Source organism: Odontesthes bonariensis, chromosome 6 (assembly GCF_027942865.1).
Source record: "Odontesthes bonariensis isolate fOdoBon6 chromosome 6, fOdoBon6.hap1, whole genome shotgun sequence".
Lineage (NCBI taxonomy): Eukaryota > Metazoa > Chordata > Actinopteri > Atheriniformes > Atherinopsidae > Odontesthes > Odontesthes bonariensis.
Window position 1 is genome coordinate 22,526,165 of NC_134511.1, and position 17,414 is coordinate 22,543,578.

The 17,414-nt window shown below is 41.1% G+C and overlaps 1 protein-coding gene across 3 annotated transcripts in view; it reads right to left on the reverse strand.

Annotated features, from left to right (window-relative positions):
- Nucleotides 1–17,414, reverse strand: part of osbp2b (oxysterol binding protein 2b) — a 53,638-nt gene that overhangs the window by 11,717 nt on the left and 24,507 nt on the right. For all 3 annotated transcript variants that reach the window (XM_075467957.1, XM_075467956.1, XM_075467958.1), the window contains 3 exons: nt 7,871–8,121; nt 1,809–2,007; nt 551–671 (listed from right to left, as the gene is read on the reverse strand). In XM_075467957.1, the coding sequence (XP_075324072.1) occupies nt 551–671; nt 1,809–2,007; nt 7,871–8,121 (571 nt within the window). The remainder of the gene's footprint in view (nt 1–550; nt 672–1,808; nt 2,008–7,870; nt 8,122–17,414) is intronic.

Consider the following 17,414-nt stretch of genomic DNA (forward strand, 5'->3'; position numbering starts at 1 on the left):
TCCTACTGGGAAACACTGGCTTCTGTCATTTTTGTAGATGTTACTTGGACAGGTTTCACCAACTATAACGTCGTTATAGACCAACCATAGTTGGTCTGCCCTGACACGCCGCAAAAACTACAGAGGAACACGAAAGAGGCTTTGGTATTTAATCTGCCTCCAACTCCTCAGTTCCCAATCCAATCAAGCATATGTGAGATACATCATCCAATGAAATAATGAGTTTAAGGTTGTGGCTGATTGGTGGGTGTTGCAAGAGACCAAAACAGTGGCAGTACTCGTCAGTAAGAAGGCAATAATTGTCTTGTGTTCATTACAAAATCAAACAGTAAGAGACACGTCGCTCTTTGACTTGAGTGCTTGTCAAACTGTTGCCAAAAGTTGCCTGAACCCCATTCAACTGTCGGCCAAAGTCATACTCACGATTTTGACGCATTAGGACCTGCATGGAAATGGTTTATGGCGATCTTTAAAAAAAAAAAACTTCAAAAACTTGAAACCAATTCCTTAAAAAGTCACTTGGTCTGTTGGAGCTGTGAGTGAGGCTGACCTGTGCTGTGTGCTCTCACTGGCAGTCACTGTGATAAATGCAGGGGAATCCTCCATGGCATCAAAGTACTCAGTATCCTCATCTTCATCACTTGCCTCTTCTTTCTTCAACCTCTCACTCCCTGTAGTTGAGATATATACATTTGAGAGTCCATACCAACAATCATGCAAAACTAGTAAAACCATTTCACGGTGATAAGATTGCATTCCACAGAATTCAGGGGAGAAGAGCGTATAATCATATACCCAAGGCGATTAATCAAGGAATAATCAACTTAGTAAAATTGGCAATGTTCCTGCTGGCTAACTGGCCTAAGTGATGCAAGATCCGCTGTGTGTGCCTTCGTATTTATTACTCAAAGTTGAGCATGTTCAGTGATTCATTATGTTAATAAACTAGCTTTAATCTTAGAGGCGAATGAGCAGTATGATTGCTACTTATTAATGTTCTGTGGTAAGAATATTCTGATTCTGAAAACTGATTCCTAAATAAAAATAACATTAGCTTTTAAAAGGAAAAAAACTCATTCTTCTGTGCTTTACACTTCATACACTAACGATTTTTCAATGACATGAGCCTTTTCTGATGTTCTACCTCTAAGCCCAAAGTATGAATATGTGTAGGCAGCTAAACAAGTAAGGTTTATCAAAGCCGTTGCGGTTGATATAATTCTACACTTGGTAGGAGAAGGGATCAAGCATTGGTTTAAGCCAATAAAACATAGAGCTGACAGGAAAAAAGAGGAAGATGGATATGACAAATTCCTCTTCTTTTTTCTTTTTTTTTTTTACAATAAATGTTTATTTGAAGGTCTATCCATCAACCTTGGCTTTCTCCAATAAGTTAGAGAACACTGCCTTATCTTTTGTATTGATTAAGAAAATAGATTTGCTATTTAAGGAACAAATACATGACCTGTAAGGCTGATTAAAACAGATTACTGATTAATAACTCCCCCCAAAAAACCCTCTCGAGTGGAAAAGGTGTTTGATGATACTTTGGTTATCGGATTAGATTTGGTTTTGCATAAACAAAGAGACAGACATGGGAGCACATGACTAATTATTGGTTTATACAATAGCCACATCTAACTTGGCTATTATCCAATCCAAATCATCTGACGCAACTTATAACTTCCTTTTTCCACTTTAGGTCTATACACAGTCTATAATATCAAGCCTAAGGCTACACACGACTTTAAGCCAGTGAAATGAGGTCTGCATTGAGGCCAACGATAGTAAGAAACAGACAGTCTCACCCTTATTGGTGGTCGGGGCACTGGGTGGGCTGGAAACAAGCGTGGGTGCTTCTCTCCACGCCCGCTCCAGGCTGTTATGCTGCTTGGCCAGTTGCTCAATAGTCTCCTCTAGGTGGGTACGCTGCTCTCTCTCATACTGCAGCGCCCGCTGCCATCGCCTGCTGTGAGTCTCAGCTAGGTCCAAGAAGTCTCGACACGCCTTGAGAAATGTGCACTCAAATATGTCATTTATATATTCATATATATATATAAATATATATATATATATACACACACAAACACACAATAGGAGAGACAGCATCTGAACGGAAAAGGGTGTAAAGACATCTGTAACAGTCATTGTAATCAGATCCTGATCCCCACTGTTTGGAGCAATCATCAATATGTTAATTAGACGTCTGCCAAGCAATTACCGGGTCTCTGCTGATTCAAATGTACCTCTGAGCTAATTGTAAACAAAGATAACATCACTGACTCATGAGCTGAAGTAAAACCACTGACTGCATAACAGGCTAAATAAGTTCTGAGAGGGGGATCTTTGCTGTTGTAATTCTACTGCCGAGACAAAGAGGTTACTTTAGATCACATTCAGATGACATGTCAGCATTTGTTGGCCCAGCATCATGAGCCTCACAGCTCTCTTCACACTCAAAGGTCACTGAACTTTGATAATACCTCTCAGCTGACTATGTACTACTAAAAATGTTGTCGTGGTCGCCAAACTTTAAATAGGACGGCTTCCAGAGGTTCTGAATAAAAACCTTAAACTGGTTACGTTACATTTTAGCTCTGTAGCATTTTTGTGAGAGGTTTCTTAGAGTTCCTCCCAGACCGATTGTGTCAAAACAAGATCACAATTCTTTCATGCTCATTTGCAGCGGATTTCTCGTTCATCCCAAAGCCCAAAGAGGAGTTGTGGATGAAGGCAGAGAGCTGTAGAGACAAAAGTGTCACACAGCTCAGCTTATCACACATCTGGTGAAAAATGATACATTACACAATGTTCTAACCCTTATAATTAGGTGTCACTTTCAGATGTTTTGTTGCTTCTGTTTAGTCCAGCTGTGACCAAAAGCTCAAGAAAAGTCAGCTTACATTTCCTCAAGAGAAGCCACAAATCATTACAAAAGAGCAATATAGTGCTTGGCCTTTACTGTACGGCACAAAAATTGACTAACAGTTTAATGGTTATCTACCATTCAAACTCAACCTCGTGATTATTTGTTGCAGTAATCCATACTTCTAATGGAAGATTTTAGATTTAAGCATAATGGATAGATTAAATAATTCTGCTCTTATTAAACTTAACACAGAGATAAAACCTTTACTCTAATTTGATGCATAGAAAGAAATCACCACATGACAGCAACTGACATTTCAACTGGGCATAGCCACTGTTAGACAGCTGTAGCAAGCTTTCATACAGTGGAAGATGCAGTCAGGATGATACTTTGCTGTCGGTGTGAGTTTGCATATGTTACTTAATGCGTGTGAGAGAGGAGCACTTTACACACAAAGGCCAGGGCATGGTTTTATATCAGTTCAACCTACCTAAAACCAAATGTTGACAAATTACACAGGTTTTAAAGGATGTCATCAGCATTTTGATCAATTGTTTTATGCAATATTAAAATGAAATCACATTTACTGTTTTTGCTATTTAAATAGGCAAATGATCAATAAAAATACGCACGTTTTATTCTAAAGGTAACAGTTTCTAAATTGTGAGTATATACACTATGTTCAGTACATGAATTATTTAATATGATACAGAACTAAATATTTTAGAAGAAACACCTAAGAGGACAGATATGACTGAACCTTTTGGCTTTTCAGGCGAGGAAATCGACAATCTGTCTCTTACCTTCAGCAGTCGTTCAAGAATAGTTTAAACATTAATGTCTGAGCTTCACTTTAAATGTCACAAGTACATGTGATGCTGAGGTCCACTTCCTCAGACCGAACCGTCATATGAAACTCAAACCCCCAGTTAAAGAAGTATGAAAGTTCCACTTTTTTAGTGCTGACTCTCCAATATGGACATGTGCTGCATGTGACTTCCAGCGTTGGGAAGACATAATTGATAAAGGCTAACAAAGTGAACTGGCATGCAGCCAGGGTGTGTAAGGCAGAGCTGACCTTAAGAGCAGCCAGCGTGGATTCAAAAGTTCTGGTGAACTCTGAAGAGGAAGCCACTTGGGAGATATTAAAGTGAACCTCCATGTGATTAAACTATACAAACCAACCATGGTGGGTTTGGAAATACGTGCGTACGCCAACAGAAAAAACGTGTCACTAGAGTCACATGTGAAAAATTAGGTCAACGGTGAATGAACTAAAGTGAAACTCTTTCACCAGTCGTGACTCATTCTGCCCCCCCCCCACTCATGCCTGAAACATCGTCCTGTTTCTTTGGCAAATAATGTACAAGATATACCGGTAGTTAATTTTAGAGCAAAGTTGATGTCTTCACAGGGGCCGAACCCATTGCTACAAAATCCAATTTAATCTATCCTGCACTAATAGCTGCTTGAATAGAGCCATTCACAAGACCAAAATGTACAACAGGGAAAGCTTGTGTTTTTTTTCCTTTCTCACAATAAGCACATTTATGGGAAATCAAATGGCGAATTACACAGTCCAGAAGGATGTTATCGCTTGTTTAATGAGCGTCATTTTCATCTTCTAATACATATCAAAAATAATGTAAGGGGGCTTTTTTCTCACAATGGAAGTCAAATGAAAACTTTTTTTAATCTGATAATAAATCTATAACTGAAGTCTTAACAAGCTCTGTCAAACACTCAGTCTGTGAGAAAAGTATTTTACACTTGTGTTACAGTGAATAAACTGTCATTTAGTTTAGTAAATGAATGTAGAATATCATTTATGTATCTTTTATGTGACCACGTTATCGGATTTTACAAAATCTAACAGATGTGTAACTTTACATCATTTTTCTAAATAAATCCTCAAAAATTAACACCATTAGTTGGCGTCATAATGAGTTGACAAATCAGACATTCTGTTCAGTATCAACATTAAGGGAACTGAATTTAACATTCATACATAACTCATCGCTTGTGTCTGTGCTCGTCCTGTTGGATCTCAGTGCTGCATTTGATACGGTCAATCACTAGTCTAGTGCTCAATGCAAGTTATATTTATCTGATAGATTCCAGTTTGTTCTTGTAAATGAAGAATCTTCCTCACACACCAGAGTAAGTCATGGAATTCCTCAGGGTTCTGTGCTTGGACCGATTCTTTTTACTTTATACATGATTCCATTAGGTAACATTATTAGACACCATGGCATAAATTTCCATTGCTATGCTAATGATAGTCAGCTGGGCTTATCTGTGAAACCAGATGAAACCAATAGGTTGGTCAGACTACAAGCATGTCTTAAAGACATAAAGACCTGGATGACTCTGAACTGTCTGCTTCTAAATTCAGACAAAACTGAAGTCGTTATCTTTGGACCTGAGCGCTTCAGGGAGAGATTGTCTAGCTATATAGTTACTCTAGATGGTATTTCCTTGGCTTCTAGTACTACAGTGAGGAACCTTGGAGTTATTTTTGACCAGAATTTATCATTTGACTCGCATATAAAACAGGTTTCTAGGACTGCCTTCTTTCACCTTCGTAATGTTGTTAAAATCAGGAACATCCTGTCTCAGAGTGATGCAGAAAACTACTGTAATTCTTTATTATTGGGCTGTCCCACATATTCTCTGAAAAGCCTTCAGCTGATCCAAAATGCTGCAGCCAGAGTTCTGATGAGAACTAACAGGAGAGATCATATTTCTCCAGTTTTAGCTTCTCTTCATTGGCTCCCTGTTAAATTCAGAATAGAATTTAAGATTCTTCTCCTTACATGTAAAGCTCTTAATGACCGAGCTCCATCATATCTTAAAGATCTCATTATAAGATATTTTCCTAACAGAGCACTTTGCTCCCAAACTGCAGGTTTACTTGAGGTTCCCAGAGTTTCTAAAAGTCGAATGGGAGGCAGAGCCTTCAGTTATCAGGCCCCTCTCTTGTGGAATAAGCTGCCAGTAAATGTCCGGGAAGCAGACACCCTTTCCACTTTTAAGACCGGGCTTAAAACTTTCCTTTTTGAGAAATCTTACAGTTAGGGATGGCTCAGGTGATCCATAGTTAAGCTGCTGTGGGCCTAGACTGCTGGGGGGCCTCTACCTGTCACATCTTTCCTCACTTTACTCTCTTTTTCTCCTGTTTCATTTCTCAAATGACATTATGTACATTTGGCATTATTGTTCTCATTAACTTGTGTTTTCCTGTCTCAGCAGGTATCCTTTAACTGGTGTTACAGTGTTTGTTGTTCCCTCTTTTCTGTCTTCTCAAACCCCAGTTGGTCGAGGCGGATGGCCGCCCTTCCTGAGTCTGGTTCTGTCAGAGGTTTCTTCCTGTTGAAAGGGAGTCGTTCCTCTCAACAGTCGCCTCAGACATGCTCAGGACGGGAGATTGGACCAAAGAGAAGTTTCGGTGCAATCTGTTGGTTTCCTTAGCTAGGAAATAGTTTTTGAATTGGCTCTATATGAATGAATTGGATTAATTTTGAAATTACTTAATTGGATTTGATTAGATTATGAATACAATTAATTGAATTCCAATTGGCTTTAATTGGACTGTATTATTGAAGTGCCTTCAGATGACATTTGTTGTAATTCTGCGCTATATAAATAAAACTGAATTGAATTGAATTGAATTGAATAGCTGCATTACTTGAAGCCGGCGTCTCCCCTGAATCAAGTTCACTCAGCAGGTTATTTTTTACTTTCTCTAACCAGGATCTCCTTGGGAGCAAAGCTACCATTTCATGCAAACCCATCTGGGTTAAAACCAGGATCCATTAATCAAATAATCCCAGCCTCTGCATTCATGGTGTCTGTAAGTGTAAGTGGGGTTATATTAGTTAGACAATACTATTTCATACTTATAAATTACAGTTGCCTACTACTTATTGGATGGCCTAATGCATGTTATGGTTAATCAACATGCAAGGGATGTAATTTAACTATGGCTTACAATTATTATGAATTACACTAAGATACTTCTATAATCCATCATAGATTCACAGACGTTATTAAGCGTTTATATGTACAAAAGAGCAGCAAAGTATTTGTCAGACATGCATTAAAGCCCAAACAACAATCACTGACCCCAAATCAAAACCACCGTGAGAAGCAGGAAGAAAGACAAACCTTGTGTAATTGTCTGAGTTCAGTTTGAGTCGGTCTGTCTGTCTAACTGTGGTCAAGAAGGCTCTGACATTTCTCATCAAGTTTGGGAGTTTGAGGGGAGGGGAGAGCAGGGGCTATTCCTGTCACCCACACCCAAAATCATATCTAGTATCACTCCTTCAGGACCTCAAACCTTCCTGAACTCTCTTCCTGAACTCATGTAACGTAAAGCCAGTGGTACCGATTGCTGATGCAAGAGAGAGAGAGTACATGTGGAACTAATGTACAGAACAGCGTTTCTTATTCTTACCAATCATATCAAACGTCTAGTGGTAATATGTTTTTTGATTCTTGAATAATGTCCCTCTTAAATTGTGACTCTAAAGACAGATTTTAAAGTTAGTTGCACAGAGAGTGAAGATCTTTGAGGGTTATGGGTCCTAGATTAGCTGGACTTGGTTTATTTAAACAGCAATATCAAGGGTGGTATTCTTATATATAAAATAATAAATAAACATAATAAAAAAAGCATTTTATAGTTTTTAAGGCAGCAAACGCAGATTTTACAACCACTTTTGCAATGAAAGCTAATCGGGTAATTGCATTTCTGTTAATCATAAGGTAATCGTGTTTCAGTTGGTTAAAAAGAATCTGGTGAGATGTTAAAGTGCTGATTAAAATCCCAGTCTGCAGGCTTTTAGATCTTTGTAACATGCGACACACACTGTGAGGTTATCCCCTCATCACTCACTAACCAGGACATTATAGATGGCTGGTATTCCTGTCACAATGATCACGCCAAAGCACACGGGACACAGATCACTCACTTTTCATTGATACTGAATCAGTACTTACATTGATCATAGCATTGGAAGTGATGCGGAAGAGGGTGGCTCTCTCGTTGACTGCCTTGATCTTTTCTCCTCCCTCCACGGGGACTTTCAGGCCTTCGAGTTCACTCAGGGAACGCTGCAGGGCTGCTCCATGCTTGGCAATTAGGTCGTTACATGTACTGAGGTCATCAAGCTTGCTGACAAGGATCTTTAGGGTTCCCTGAATTTCACTCCGGTCCGACTGGGATGCGGGCTCCTCGTCCCCAGAGTCATCTGGAAGGGAGGGGGTCGCAAAAAGAAGAAATAAATAAAAAATGATGTCATTTATATTCAATCATTCTGTGAAAATTCTATTCAACAATGCTTTGTATGCAGAAACTCTCCTCTTTTTAAGGTGATACGTCCCATTAGTGATGCATCAACTTGGCTCTCTTATGGCATTCAAAAACAGTTTGATGGTTTGCCCCCGCTCAGTGACCACCACGAGTCAAACTGTCACAGCTAACCTATCACAGACAGTTAACAGACACCTGCAGTGTTAACCGATGAAGATAGAGGAAGTCAGTCAAAACCAGGGACCTACAATGAAGATACATCTGAGTTAATCTGAGGTCCCTTACAGAGAGAGAGCCTATCTCCACACGCTCCAAAAGAACATGTGCTGCATGTTTCTGTTCTAACAAAGCAAAACAAACACATATGGCAGGGATAAATCTAAAGGACCCATGTAAATACCGGTGTCACATAACAGCATGTTATCCTTCTGCTAATGCTAAGAACACAGAGGGCAAGGTGGAGTGAGAAGAAGGAAGAAATGGAGAAAAATAATAGAATGAGGACAAGGAAGAGGACAGCATTCATCTCATCATACAAGATATATCCCTGGGATAATAGGGTTAAAAGTTTGAGGGAGGAGAGACTTTCTCTCCTCCCTCTAATTCACCCTGTCAATCTTTTAATGTCTTGGCTATGCCGTTCTGCTGCCTTCTACACTGACATGCGGATCATGCTGTCTCACATTGAAATGGTCTGTTATGTAGCTGATAGCAGACACTTCGGTCATGGCGAGAGGCAGCATCGCAGGAACACTTTCTCCTGAGAATTATGACCTTGCAGCGGAAGAGCCTATTTACACCATGCAAAGATAAGATGGATCTGGACATTGGAGGAAGGTGGTGGCCTGGCAGTTGCAGGCCAACATCACTAACTGCGTTCAAATTTGGACATCATTGGTGCATCCAACCAGCAAAAAAGATATATTCATACTGAACCGACTCGTTTGATGATAAACATCCGCACACACAATGATGAAGTAGTACTGTTGCGGAAATCATTTTTGTGAAATAGAGTGGCAGGATACTGAACATTACGTGACCAAGTTTTCATATAATATGTAAGTAACATTTGAACCTTAAAGCAAGAATTTACCACTTAAAGTTTTCGATAACCATGGCAGCATTAGGAGCAGCGGCGCCTGTTTGCTTTTGAGGCCAAAGACAATATATTCAGCATATTAAGCAGAGTGACAAAGTCATTAGTCAGAGAAAGAACTTATTTTCAGCCACACTTCTAACATAGCTTAATGGGTCAGCTCAAAAAACATGTTAACAACTGCTGGGAGGGCAGATATCCATCATTCCCGGAATGAATCCTAATGACTTTAGTGATCATCGGACTTAATCTGAAGGCAGCATGAGGTTAGCGTTTGTGTTTTTTAGAGAAATGTCATCACATCTGTTTGTTGGCTAGCCAAGAAAAATGGCTAAGACATTATTGTTCCCCTCAGGATGAACTGTAATGATGTCAAATAAAATGCTTTTAAGTGTTAAGGAATCACATTTTGTATCATCCTAAAAGTTTTGTTAATGCACATACTTGGAAAACCTCTGCTGTTCTTTGAGTTTGGGACAAAGAAGTCAAATTTAAGCATGATAAGTTTCAAATACTGGAAATGGTTACATTGACCTGACAACATATCTGCTAAAAACTGTCGGCACTGATACTGAAAGCGCGTAGCATTAAGGACCATACAACAGCATAAACAGTAGTGTTGTATAATGTGAGTAGCTATTACTGTATGATAAAGTTAATATACTGTGCATAATACAGGCTAAAATAGTCCATTAATATCAGTTATTCCCATATAACACGGCTACTAATGTGCAGTGCGAAAACTAAACTGTACTGCTGAGAAAACGGGAGGAAAAAAAAAAAATTTCTCACCATGTTTACATTCCTGGGCATCCATTTTATCTCAAAGGTAGCAAAAGTTCACAGAGTAAGATACAGCACGAAAAGGTCACTGAGCCAGACCCCGAGGTGCTGTACAGTGATGAGTGAGCTCTCAAAGAGACTCAACTGTCAGACCATCAGAGACAAGAGACAAGAACTAAAGAATCCACCGAAAGGTCAGCGCTGCAGCCCCACAGCAAGAAACAAAATCAAACCTGGATTTGAAAATGACACCACCCATTACAGGCCAGAAGCAAAGACAAAATCAAATCACACAGCATTTCAATAAAGTCGTGGCAGGGAAAAGCGGGTAGAAGATCAAAAAGCTGACGACATCAGATAGTCGTCCGTAGGGAGTGTCGAGCAACTGCGGCGCAAAACAAAAAAACAGGAGGCAGTTTTGAGAGAGCTGGAGAGGGTAATGAAATCAGCCTTTAATTGATAAAGCCTGACTATGGCAGGGCAGCTTTAAACAGATACGTTAGTTGGCCACTTGGTTTAGCTGAGAACTTCCCCCCACAAGGAAACAATTTTCCAAATAATATTCATTTACATGTCTGACCCCCCACTTCCAATGAGACATTCCAAATACAAACAACATCATTTGGAACTAAAGAAGGACCCACAACATGTGTGTTATATAACTTCACTGTGCTTTTAAAACAAGCAGAGGATAAACAGATAAACCTCTAAGCATACTATTAATGAAGCTTGGTGAGTGGTGTGATGTTAATTTTGCACAGCAAGAAGAACAGTACATCTGAAGATACAACACTGGATGTGGCAAATTAAAAAGACTATATTTGGATCCATTTTTGGCATATATAGCCTATTAGTGCGGCATCTTTCTAATGCCAAAACACAGCGGGCTACAGAGGGAGAAACACTTTTGTAAGACCGGGACAAAGACTAATTAGTCTAGAGTAAATTTAATCTACCAAAAAACTTCCTGAAAAAAAAAAGCAAACTTTTGTGCATGACACTAAATGTTACAAATTGGAAGAGTATGCAGTGTGCAAGCTCCTCTGTAAAAAACACAGGGGATAAGACATCTTGGCTTGAAGCTTCTATAAAATCTTGTTAGCTGTGTATCAGCAATAATGAAATAAACATTGTAGACTGACCCATAGTGACCCCCTAAATGTAATCAAACTAAAACATGACACTGATGAAAACCAAGGTTACTGAATGGTAATGTCACCACTGACTGAGCTGAACGGTAAACTCTTCCCCTTAATGCTCTGCATCACGTCCACATTTCAGGGTGTAAAATTACATACGAGGCTCTGGATAATGTTAGGATCATTTCAGAGCTGCTCTGAGGGCGACAAAAAAAAAAAAAAAAAAAAAAATCAACAAAAAAACGGAGAGCCCGCACAGAGCATTGAACACATTTTACAAATATGAGCCCAGCCGTGCTCGTATCATTCACGCTCATTCTGCCAATGAGTTCAGCAGCTTTAAGTGATGCCACTTAAAAATAAACTGTCACATGAACCCGAGGCATGTTTGTTTTGAGGAGCCTCTGCTTACAGCACGTCTTCTCTTTCTAAGGAAAAGCACAGAGAGCTGCAATAACACTGATTCTGGCCCGGGGAGCCAGAGTATTGACAACCTGCAGCTCCAAGGAGGAATCGGAACACAAAGTGTCCTTCGAAGTATGTCAGACATCCTTTCATTTCACAGAGTGAGATCCAAACAGCAACAAAATGTCCAGCATCACCGGACAAGTCCGAGTACTGGAGAGGAAGATAAACATCGTTGATCAACAATAAAACTCAGATCTGGAATTAAAAGTGTACATTGGGTTTTACGCCTAAAGTCAATAAATGACCTTTTGATGGTTTCTGTGCATTCATGCTTGGCCTGCCCCCTCTTATTTCCCTACCCCTTCCCTCACTACAGCAGATGTAGATTGATGGGACCTCAAGGCAAAGTAGACACTGCGAGGCAAGACCAGGAACCCATTACCAGTCCAGTCATGCCTCAAGGGCGCACTTCCAACCCCCTTCCCCCACAGCCTGACACCTCAGAGAACACGCTGTATCGACACAAATACAGGTTCATTTCCAGTTAACTTACAACTGCACCTAGCTTCTAAGATGAATGAATTTTTTTCAGAGGCGAGCTGAGATAAAAAGCACATGAAACAACATTTCAGCACACAAACACACATCCATCTTGAAGCTAAACATGCACAAAGCTGGTTTGTTCCTCTGTCCTCCCCTATTGTTTACCTCTTTGTTCAGCACAAAAGTTTCGAGTAAGGGGAAAAAAAAGAGAGAAAGTAGGACAGTAGGCAGTATGTAATTGGTTGAGCAGTACTCTGCTATCTCGCTGTCGGGGCTCGTCTCTCTGCTCGTCCCTGAGGACAGGCTGTCAGATTGGTGGAGCCAGGCCTCCAGCTGACAGGACGTCACCCTGTGGCAGAAAAATGAGCACATCCAGCAGGCAAGCACATGGGAGAAATGTACTGCACCCTTGTTTCAACGTGGTATTGAACCTTGCTGAGAGCCCTAATTAGAGGGGGCGCAAATATCTTGTTTGTTTTTAGAATATAGTTCACTTCTGTTTAGAAAATCTATCACAGATATTTTTTTTTACAAGTCAGAGTTATCAGAGGGCAGTGAATTGTGAGGGATGGTCACATTTTACCATTATTTTATTAATATTACTTCAACAAGTTTGGTCTGTTTTTAAATCCATCCATACATTTGCTACACCCACTTTATTCAGTGCATGGTCTTTGGGGGGCTGGAGCCTATCCCAGAGTACAGAGACAAAAGATGGACAAAGTCAACTGCTGTAGTTGAAAGCAGTGCAGAGGAGTCTTAAAGTGCAATTAAAGTTCACTGCTGATCGTAGCTGATGGCTCGGATACATCTCTTGCTCATAGATTCCCACAATCAAACCGCAATAACCTCTCAGTTGAAATGTTGTGTCAATAAATTTTCTCCCAAAATCATCATTTTTATGATACTCAGAGCCTAACCCATCCTGAGGACAAAATCCGGGACCCTTTGCTGACCTGACATGACGTGGGATTTTTATTTAGCTCCTCTCCCAGTTTAAAAAAAAAAGAAAAGAAATTGCATTGTGCTTCATAACTCACAGGATGTAACATTCACAGAAGACCTCCTGCTTGTCTTTGATGTTGATTTCTGCAGAGACAGTGAAAAAAGCAGCTGTGATCCGAAGCTCTGGATCAGCTCTGTCAGTCCTGGGAGTCACAAACAGAAATCTCGTCTCGCAGATCTACAATTTCTCTGAGGTGTAACATTTCCAGTGACTTGAAATAAAAGACAAAGCTACTGACACACTCGTTTTATAATCCAGGAGAGGACAAACTACATTTAAACACCATTACAGGAAACAGTGTTTTTTGTTGTTGCGTTTAACCAAATTCTGTAGGAAAGCTGTGAGATTTTTCTACTGTTGTAATCTTTTACACATATAAACCATTTAGCCATCCAATATATAGTCTCACCTCATCCTCAAATAGGTTGTGGCATGGTGGAGCTAATCCCAGCTGAGTTTGAGCAGTTTGGGCAGGAGGCAAGGTTCACCCTCCTCCAGTCACAAATCCATCCCAAAGAGACAGACAACCATGTGTATTCACATTTATGAGCCAATTTAGAACCTTTGATTTATCTAACAAGCATGTATTTGAACTGTGGAAATAAGGCACAAGAAAAACGTACAAACTCCACAGTAAAACGCTCGAGTCAGTCAGCAGGTCCAAACCAAACTTCTCTTCTCTTCTAACTTTAACGCAACAGTGGTAACTACCCACTCTGTTTCCCTGCGTGTTAGATTTATTGTAAATTTATTTAACGTGTACTGAAATAATCCCTGTGGAAATCATGGTATTGTTTTTACTTAGTCATCTTAAAGCAGAAGCAATCAATGAGCTACACCCTAGACTCCAGAATCGGGCATTTATAGTACTAGTTTCAACATCACACTGAGAAGGAATTACTATTTTGTAGCTTCTTTTGATAGTGGGTGCAACAGAAAGGGGAGAAAAGAAAGGTATATAGGAAACAGAGAAGAGATTAAGCTACATGAAGAGAGCGGACGTGTCCCACAGGATGGGACTGTAATCCTGGCCAGTAATTGCTAACTGTTTCCATACCTCCCCTGAGATACATCACAAGGACACAAACTGAGGAGACGGCAGGTTAAACCCGGTAATATGGGGCTCAGCTCTCCGCAAGCAAATGAGAAACTGTGCAGTGCAACTCATCACTGTCCCCAAAGCTCCGCAGCACAGTCCTGGAAGTGTATCCAATCGAACGCTCTCTAAAAGCAGCAAGCAAAGTAGAAGATTGAAAGCAAACTGCAGCACCTTAGCATTGAGTTTTAATTCAGTAACATCCTACAATGTTTCAGGAAGGAGAAAGAGAACAAAGAATAATCACAATGTTGTCAACCAAACTCGTGGACATTGCATTATGCTGAGATAAATGTGAAAACGTTCCAGCTAAATCAAACCAGTGAGAGCTGATGGCTTCGGCTTACTGCATAACTCCCGCTGAAGGTTGAGGTTATTAACCGTCCTCCAACCTCAGAATACAAACTGAGGTCGTCCACTCGCTGTGAGGGCAATTTTAGGATACTGCAGCAGTGACGAAGAGGATTACAGAGACCATCTGAACTGTCTGATGTGATGTCTTCAATGTCTGAGCCTGAATATATTAATAAAGTTAAAACGTTCTCATTTTAAATCCGTACTGTATACAGTAATGAGAATAACACAGTGATTAAATACATGCTCACATAGTATCTAAACAACTGCGTGGGCTGCTATGGCGGTCTGTTAAATGCTATCTTGGCTAAACTATGGCATGAAGACTGAAAACATAATACAGTACCACTTCCTGAAGATGCATTGTTGCTGATAATTCAAGTTGTTATCTTTTGGATTTTTCATCACTTCAAGCCCTCCTGAGATATATATACACACATATATATATATATATATATATATATATATATATATATATATATATAGAATGGAATAGAATAGAATAGAATAGAAAAATACTTTATTTATCCCCCAATGGGGAAAATTCAAATTCGTCAAGTAGCTCAACATTTAAAAAAAAAAATATTTACAATGATTGAATTAACCAAAATAAAACAACAATAATAATAATACTACTACTAACTTAATAATAATAAATGATGAAATGGCAAAATAAACAAATAAATAAATAAAAATCAATCAATCAATTTGAGAAGAACTCAGCAGTCACTGTTATAAAGCCTTATGGCTGTGGGAACAAAAGACCTTCTGAACCTCTCAGTCCTGCAGCGCAGAGAGATGAGCCTCTCACTGCAGCAGCTCCTCTGTTCTGTCAGGATGCTGTGGAGAGGATGTTTATTATTCTCCATCACAGAATCTAACTTCCTCCTCATCCGTTGCTCCACCACAGCACCGAGAGGGTCCAGCCTTCTGCCTACAACAGAACCAGCCTTTTGCACCAGTTTGTCCAGGCGCCTACAGTTTTTGTCTGTAGTGCAACTCCCCCAGCAGACAGCAGCATAGAGCAGTGCACTCTCAATGATAGCCTGATAAAACATACTCATCATATCACTGCAGACATTGAAGGACCTGAGCCGTCTCAGGAAAAAGAGGCGGCTCTGTCCCCTCCTGTACACTGCGTCTATGTTGGCAGACCACTCCAGTTTATTATCCAGCACCACCCCCAGGTATTTGCAGGTCTGAACAGTCTCTATCTCCCCTCCATCAATGCAGACTGACTGGTATGGGGTTTTAGATCTCCTGAAGTCCACCACCAGCTCTTTGGTCTTGGTGGTGTTCAGCAGCAAACAGTTCTTTTTGGTCCAGTCAGTAAAGGCCTCCACAATGTCTCTGTACTCCTTTTCCTGTCCACCGCGCACACATGCCACAACAGCCGTATCATCAGAATACTTCTGAATGTGGCATGACTCTGAGTTGTACCTGAAGTCTGATGTGTACAGGGTGAAAAGAAAAGGAGCCAAAACAGTACTGCCCCAGTACTGCATTCCAGTGTTCCAGAAACACATTTCCCCATCCTGACATACTGTGGTCTGGCAGACAAATAGTCTATAATCCATGATGTCAGGGAGGGGGCCACACCCATACCGAGCAGCTTGTCTTTCAGTATGGGAGGCCGTATGGTGTTGAAGGCACTGGAGAAGTCAAAGAACATGACTCTCACATATGAACCAGGCACATCCAGATAAGCATATGCCCGATGCAACATGTACAGAATCGCGTCTTCCACTCCTATGTGTTTCTGGTAGGCAAACTGGAGGGGATCAAGAGCCTCAGTAACCTGCAATCTCATGCAACGAACAAGAAGTCTCTCCAAAGTCTTCATGATATGAGATGTCACAGCCACCGGTCTGTAGTCATTCAGCTCCACCGGTATGAGACAAGAAGTTTTCCACAGCACCGGGACTTTTTCCATCTGAATGCTCATATTGAAGAGCCTCTGAAGAGGGACTGCTAGTTGACCAGCACAGTCCCTCAGAAGCCTTGGACAGACTCCATCTGGGCCTGAAGCCCTCCCTGGCTTAAGTCTCCTGAGCTCAGCTCCAACCTCCTCTATAGTTAGACACAGAGGTTGTAGCGGAGGGATGGCGACAGGAGTGATGTTGCTATCAACCATAGAGATGGGGGTGGGGGTGCAGCTGGACAGAGGAGGGCTAGTGGTGGAAGCTGCCGCAGAGGTGGATGTGCAGCTGGGCTCTGGATGCCTGGTGGTGGAAGCTGCCGCAGAGGTGGATGTGCAGCTGGGCTCTGGATGCCTGGTGGTGGAAGCTGCCGCAGAGGTGGAGGTGGAGGTGCAGTTCGGCTGATGAGGCCAGGCGGTGGGAGCTGCCGCACAGATGGAGGTGTAGCTTGGCTCAGGAGACCAGGCGGTGGAAGTTGCTGCAGAGGTGGAGGTACAGCTGGACCGAAGAAGCTTGTTGGTGACAGCAGAGGTAGAGGTGCAGTCAGGCGGAGGAGGAGGCTTGGCGATGCAGGTTGCCATTGAGGTGGAAGTACAGCAGGGGAGTGGAAGCAGTATAGAGGAAGCAGCTATAGTGGTGGGGGTGGAGGGAGCAGCAGCAGAGGAGGGAATAGCCACACTGTCAAACCTGTTGTAATAATGGTTGAAAGTGTTGGCTCTGTCCACATCACCTTCTACAGACTGAGAGTTCTTCAGTCTGTATCCAGTGATGGTCCTCATGCCCCTCCACACCTCCTTGGTGTTATTGTTCTCCAGCTGTCTCTCCACCTTTTTCTTGTACTCCACCTTAGCTCGACGTAATGTCTTTATAAGCTCCTGTTGTATACT